This window comes from Triticum aestivum, chromosome 5B (genome assembly GCF_018294505.1).
Source record: "Triticum aestivum cultivar Chinese Spring chromosome 5B, IWGSC CS RefSeq v2.1, whole genome shotgun sequence".
NCBI classification, from domain to species: Eukaryota; Viridiplantae; Streptophyta; class Magnoliopsida; order Poales; family Poaceae; genus Triticum; species Triticum aestivum.
This window is the reverse complement of record NC_057807.1, coordinates 374,842,678-374,849,437: the sequence shown is the minus strand read 5'-3', so window position 1 is coordinate 374,849,437 and position 6,760 is coordinate 374,842,678. Positions and strand designations below refer to the sequence as shown.

The 6,760-nt window shown below is 52.3% G+C and overlaps 1 protein-coding gene across 1 annotated transcript; it reads left to right on the top strand.

The window, feature by feature from the left end:
- The first annotated feature begins 2,749 nt into the window (after nt 1-2,749).
- Nucleotides 2,750-5,643, top strand: LOC123111924 (uncharacterized protein At1g66480). The gene is made up of 2 exons (XM_044532805.1): nt 2,750-3,728; nt 5,295-5,643. Exons 1-2 carry the CDS (start codon nt 3,078-3,080, stop codon nt 5,337-5,339), a joined length of 696 nt encoding a protein of 231 aa, XP_044388740.1. The 5' UTR covers nt 2,750-3,077; the 3' UTR covers nt 5,340-5,643.
- The last annotated feature ends 1,117 nt before the right edge of the window (nt 5,644-6,760 follow it).

Genomic DNA, 6,760 nt, shown 5'->3' with positions numbered 1-6,760 from the left:
GTTAACTTCCATTATGTAAGAAAACTTAAATACAACCCAAATTATTGATAAATTTTGGTTTACTTTTAGCACCTAAACCTAAATGCAGTGTACGAATAGTTTATTCTTCAAGCTGAGCATGCCCGTTGCTAGTTACCAAATAAAGCCCACCGCCAAAATTAGCTAGTTACCATTGCAAAAAAATAAAATGCGGTTACATTGGATTTGGAAAGCATGGTTTTTTTCCAAGTTGATACAGGTTAGCATTGACCCGCAAAAAGAAAATTGGCAAAAAAAAGATACAAATTAGCATTCAAAATGTTAATACAATTACAAATGCATGGTCTTAAATCATTCACCTACAACAAGATTGCAAGATCAAATGTTACATTATGGCACAATCTTAGATAAAAGGTGAATAAAGCATGTCACCATCATTAGTACCCTAGTGGAGCACATCAGTTGTATCCAGTGCAAACACCTAACATGCTTCTTCTTGCATTAGTCAACGTATAAATGAATCTAGAGGTCTCGTTGCCCTTCCTTCTTGAAACCCTCCGGCACATTGTGTTTGGCCACGCTGGTGCTAATGGATCTCTATTCTCTTCTCCATGGCATCGACACGAGTCCTCATCAAGGGCAACCACGGGCCGCCGATATCGCACGTGCAAGGTCTACGTCAGGGTGACCCCGTTTCACCCGTGCTCTTCGCCTTGGTCATCGACAAGCTTACCTCGATGTTACAGAATGCCACGCATACGGGCATCCTCAAGAGACTCACCCCACGACACACGGCGTCCGATATCTCCATGTTCGCCAACGACATGGTCATTTTCTGCCACCCTGATGCCCATGAGCTAGACACCATCAAGGAGCTCCTCCGACTGTTCGGAATGCCTCTGGCCTCCGCACCAACTTCCTAAAATGCTCTGCTTCACCAATCCATTGCGACAACGATGATCTCACCATCATCGGGTCCTCTCTTGCCTGCCCGATTGTGGGTTTTCCCATCAAATACCTCGGCTTGCCGCCCTCAATCCGGAAGGCTTCGGCTTCCGCGCTCCTCCCGCTCATCGATAAGCTTGTGAAGAAGCTCACAATTTGGAATGCTTGCCTTCTCTTCTGCAGGGAGCGCCTTGCCCTTGTCCGCCATGTGCTCACGGCCATGCCAGTCCATATGCTGCTCGCGCTGGCCCTAAACCCCCCGATCCTCAAAAAATTAACAGGCTGATCCGTGACCTCTTATGGCATGACAAGAAAGATGCGCATGCCGCATCATGCTTTGTCTCCTAGCAGAAGGTTTGCTAGCCCTTGGAGCTTGGTGGGCTCGCCGTCCGTGATCTTCACCGCACCGGCGTCGCGTTGCGTACGCGCTGGCTGTGGCTCCAGGCCACTGACCCCGAGCGCGTATGGAAGCACCTCCGCCTTCCTTCTGACCGTGAAGCTTCTGAACTTTTTCGGGCCTCAACAGCGTGGACGCTTGGTGATGGCAACACATGTAGATTCTGGCGCGATCACTGGCTCCAAAGGGCAGTCCATCTCCGAGATCGCGCCAACCCTACTAATCCATATCCTGTGCCAGCGCCAGAATAGGAGACTCATTTGCGAGACCCTCATGGATCATTGCTGGATCGCGGACATCCATGGCAACCTTAACCCCGCGGCAATCCTTGAGTACGTGGAGCTATGGAGGCGTCTTCAGGGGATTACCCTCTCTAGTGAGCCGGACCGGCTTTCTTGGAAATGGACCGCTCACGTCACTTACACTACGAGTGTTGCACGGTCATAAAACCGGAAATAAATTCACTAATCTAACAAGAGATTTCACCAATACTAAAACTGAGTCGGTAAGCTGTGCCTCCACAGTACAACTCCACTGATCAAAAGGTGCTTTTCAAAATGTCACCAGAATATTTTGCACATTCGGCATTTTGTTGCAGCGACATGCTGATTAATCGTGGCCGGCTTGGACGTTTAAGAGGACTTATCTTTGGAGTTGATCTACCTGCTAAACAATACGTAAGATATTTGGAGTAGTACTCATACATGACAATTCGACCCATCTCATACCACCTTACAGTTTGATATAGGCCTCAGTTTTAGTTGTGTGCTTTGCACATTGATGTTTGATGTTAACACTTACTTTCACCCGCAAAAAAAGAGAAGATGTTAACACTTACTTTAGTGTACTGAAAGCTAAATTCTGTTGAACTCCGTGAGCTTTATTTGGTTAACCGAGGTTGGCTTGGAAACCATGGTACTACCAAGATCTTTCTTCTGGTTGACTTAACTTAGCGTTTGAAAAGCTAATGACAATCTCAATGCGTGCTTTTACATCATAGGCTGCAAACAAGATCGTGCCCCATCAAATTTTACAATATGACACAATCGAGATAAAAAGTAAGCAGCTCATCATTAGCACCGTGGTGGAGCTCATGAGTAGTATCCACCGCTATAACACTTAACTCGCCTTCATCTTTTTTGTGTCAATCAGCGCACACGCATCATGCACATTGCGTTAGTGATTTGTTACTATTCACAGTGTGACATAAAGAAAGAAAAAATGACTTAAAGAAAGCAAGCAGTGCGATCCATGCATAATTTGCATAGTTAAAGAAAGAGAAAAGTAGTGTGATACATAAACCGTACGGAAAAAGTTTCATTGCTGATAAAGAGAAGCGTACAAAAAGGAATACGGATTCACGACATTTGTTAAGTACTCCTAATTATAGTATAATAATTAGACAATGGGAACGCCTACAAGTTAGAGGAGCGTCGGAACGCTGTGTGCTCTTTTTAGTCGTAGTATGGCAACAGTAGCCAACCGAACGGAGATCCATTTGAGTATTTGACCCCGAGAGAAAGAGAGAGCCTCCGAGCAGAGCAGAGCACCTTTATAACTCCCAGCTCTCCGTTTCCCTCTCGTCCGCTCCTCCAACCCCACGTACGGTAACGGGTAACCAACCACCCCAGTCCCAGCTCCTCGCTAATCATCATTTTACGCCGCCTGCGCGCGCTCCCGGGCGTCCAGCCGCCTCGCACGGTGCTACGCTGGGCAGCCAGACAGAGAGGGCGGAAGCTCGCGGCGCGGCGGTGGCATGGGGAACGCTCTGGCCGGCAGGCGGCGCGCGGCCAAGGTGATGACGGTGGACGGCGCCACGTTCCGGTACAAGACGCCCGCGGCGGCCGGCGCGGCCCTGCGCGGCCACCCGGGCCACCAGCTGCTCGAGTCCGAGGAGGTGCGGCGGCTGGGCGTCCGCGCCCGCCCGCTCGACCGCGACGCCGCGCTCAAGCCGGGCAAGCTCTACTTCCTCGTGCAGCTCCCGCGCGGAGCCGGCGGGCGCGGCGCCGGCGACGAGGAGGACCTGCGCGGGCCGCACAAGACGTGGTCCGGCGCGCTGCACGTGGGCGCCCGGGAGCGGCTGGAGAGCCTGATGCTGTCGCGCCGCACCGTGTCGGACGTGGCGTCCCTGATGCCCTCCGCCGGCAGGGAGCCGTCTTCGGCGGCGGCGGCCCGGTCGTCGTCCGTGGAGGCCGGCGCGGACGGCGCCGTGCGGCTCCGGATGCGGCTGCCCAAGGCGGAGGTGGCGCGGCTGATGAAGGAGAGCAAGGACCCCGCGGAGGCCGCCGAGCGGATCATGCAGCTCTGCGTCGCCAGGGACCAGGGGGGCGACGCCGCTGTGCCGGCCAAGCCCGCCGCGCTGCCGGTCTCCGCGCTGTGCACCAACAAGACGGCCATGAAGAAAGAGGTGAGCGCCCTCCCACCCCCAACCCCACCCCGGCCATGACCGTGACCTTCCGTGCGCGGGCACGACTTGCCATGTTACATTTCCGTCCAAGCTCGTTGAAACGATAATTTGGCACCATGCGAACCCCCTCCGTGCTCCGGCCCGATTAGGCTTAGCCGACAAGGACGTCCCAATCCCATACGCAAATCACCAGCTCGCCGGCTCTGCTCTGCTCCTCCCGCAACAAACAGCAGGCCGTAATGGGACGACAAGACGAGTAGCAATGCTGCCATGGCTCTGTCCAGATTCCCGTTTTATGAACCGAAAGGGAGTAAGAGAAAGAGTATCACCAACACCAACGGAATGGATTGGATGCGGAGTGGATCTTTCTTTGCCCTGTTTGGGCGGTGAATGATCCGTGGCAACTTGGCGCGCGGCCTTTGCCTTGTTCGGGGAGTGCGGTACGTGTGGGTTTTGCCCGCCCCCACCTTTGGCACGTCCTTTTGACCTCCCACTGCATCACCAGCTCGTGGTACGTGGGCGTTCCACTTCGCTTTGTTGGTTGGTTGCCCGCCCCCGATAAGCTCGGCTCCGTCCTTCACGTGGTGCAGCACTGCCGCTGCGCGCCACAGCTGGTGAAGCTTCTCCTACCCTACTACACCTCCTCTGTCCATTCCATCATTCACCCGGAGAACAGAGCATCTGCATCTCGCTGCCACTCTGCCATCCCTAGCGTAACAGCGCACGACACGTGTCCTGGCGACCACGTGAGCTCGGTGTTAGTGGTAGAAGGGGGCTGCCTTCTGCATGGTTAACTTGGCTCCAACCCTAACTAGTACTCCTAGATTGGAAGGAATCATGGAGGGCCAGGTCAAGTCAATTCCGGGATTAATTGGCAGCGGTAGGTGATGTGATTAGCTAGCGAGCTCAGGCCGCGCGCGCCACGTCAAGCGGGCGGGGACGTGATAGTCGCGCCGTGCATGTGCGGAAAGATTCTGGGTACAGAGTGGTACTGTGCTGTGACACGGCCACCCAGACGCCCCGTGCTGTAGGTTAGATGACAGGCGAGTACGATTCGGAATGAGCTTGTATAGCTGATCATTGTATAGCTGATCCGAATCGCTCTACGTGTCGCGGTTTCATTGTAGGTGTCTGCTTCCGGCGACATTTTCCTGCAAAATCATGAGCTTGTACTTTGTCCCGTCCCTCGTCTCCACGTCTTGGGCTCTTCGCTCAACTTAACGTACTGCTACTAGTACTGGTAGTTTAGTCCTGATGACCATACCTAATTATTAACTTATAATCGTCGCGTACGAACGTAGGTTGTTAGTGTTCAATTATCGCCAGCCATTGCTTTTGCCTTTTGGTACAGGATCCACAAAGTGAGTTCTTCGTGCTGTATAGAGTGTCTCGCAATCCTTCCCTTTCACGCAAAGGCAAAGCGCCCGAATGTCAAACCCTTGCTAAAAGAAAAGCACCTAGTAGAATCTATGGGGAAAATGAACATGTTTATTCCGAGGCCCCAGAAATCCCTAGTGTAAATTGTATGTGTGTGAATCTCACATCGTCTTGCTCTTTTTGTTGCAGAAGCGGACGAGGTTCATGGCCGTGCCGGACGAGATCATCGGATGACGAAGCGGGACGGGGTGCTTCATGGCATTCTTGTCTCTCTGCTCTGTGCTTTTTTTGGCGGAATTGCTGGGTTTGGAGCGTGAGAAGCTGCCGGGAAATGTTGGCTTCCTATCCTATTTCCCCAGCAAATTCTGGACTAGGAATGGTGTTCATGAAGCAACGACCTTTCTCTTCCTCCCTGCCTTCCTCTTATATATCGTAGCACTAGCATAACGAGAAAGAACTCAAAAAAGAAAAATATCACTGTACTTAGCTAGGTCGTGTAAATATTCCAGCTGCTTAATCTAGTGACTGCGTGGCCATCCGTCGTCTCTGTTAGCCTTTTCTTGCTCTGGGTTTTGTGTCTGTCGCTACCACGATCGATCTTGACCGGTGATCTCCCACGAGATGAACGGGAACGTAGTTTCACGAGCCGTCCGCCGCCTACGACTATGGGGATGTGAACGGGAGCCACGAGGTCGGCTGCGCCCGGCGTTCACCCGGCGCCGTTTTCCGCCGCCGCCGCTGCCGTCGCCTCTGCTTTTTGGTTGATGATCTTAATCTAAAGTGAACCGCGTCCGTCGGCGGTCGGCGTCGCTTCATCGGTGGGCTGCAAATCTTTCGGATAAGAGGATGATTAGCTTGTCGCTTTGTCTGTGTACTTAATCATGTCGTGTAGATGTTCCGCCGCCTAATCGGCGCATGCCTGCCACCGGTCATGCGAACCTGTGTACTCCTCCTTAACAGGGACGTACGTTCATGATTATTATCAGTACTTTCTTTTTAAGCCTACAACACACTACAGGCCTGAGAATGGGAAGCACAATGCCGACTGCATCTGGCGTTTAGCCGGCGCCATTTTGCGCCGCTCGCCGCGGTATCCAAATCTTGTTCGAAGGTGACTGCTGCGTCGCCGTCGATTCATCTGTGGGCGAAAATATTCCACACAGGAAGAGTGGCTTGTCGCTTTGCCACGCGCAGTGAAATGAACAGAACCAGTGATAACACAGTTCGATAATTCGACTTAGAATGCACAGCGAAAATGAACAGGACCGGTGACAACACAGTTCGATACTTCGACTTTGAATGCACACGGACACAGGGTAGCACTCTGAAATAATACCTGTCTACCAGGCCGAGATGATGTTTTCTATCATATTTACCGCGTGCGGACCTCACTACCCGAAGAGGCTGAGCCCATTAAAACCCCTGAAAATGAAACTTCCGCTCCGCATTGTGTGTCAGTGCACACACCCTTTGGCCCGTCCACTGCTATGAGCTGACATAACTTGCTGCTCGGAAACGTCCTGGTTTTTCCTCGCCGAACCATATGTAAACCAAGTGCAACATTCAGCCCAGACTGCCGAAGGTGGTACAAATATTGGTGTTGACATAAACATCTTTCGATTTAAGTCACAATGGATTCACACGCATCACTCGGA

Bases quoted from the DNA above. Each gene is read 5' to 3' on its own strand.
- LOC123111924 (XM_044532805.1), top strand. From the start codon at position 3,078: ATGGGGAACGCTCTGGCCGGCAGGCGGCGCGCGGCCAAGGTGATGACG. The intron at 3,729-5,294 runs GTGAGCGCCCTC...TTTTTGTTGCAG, and splicing joins AGACGGCCATGAAGAAAGAG to AAGCGGACGAGGTTCATGGC.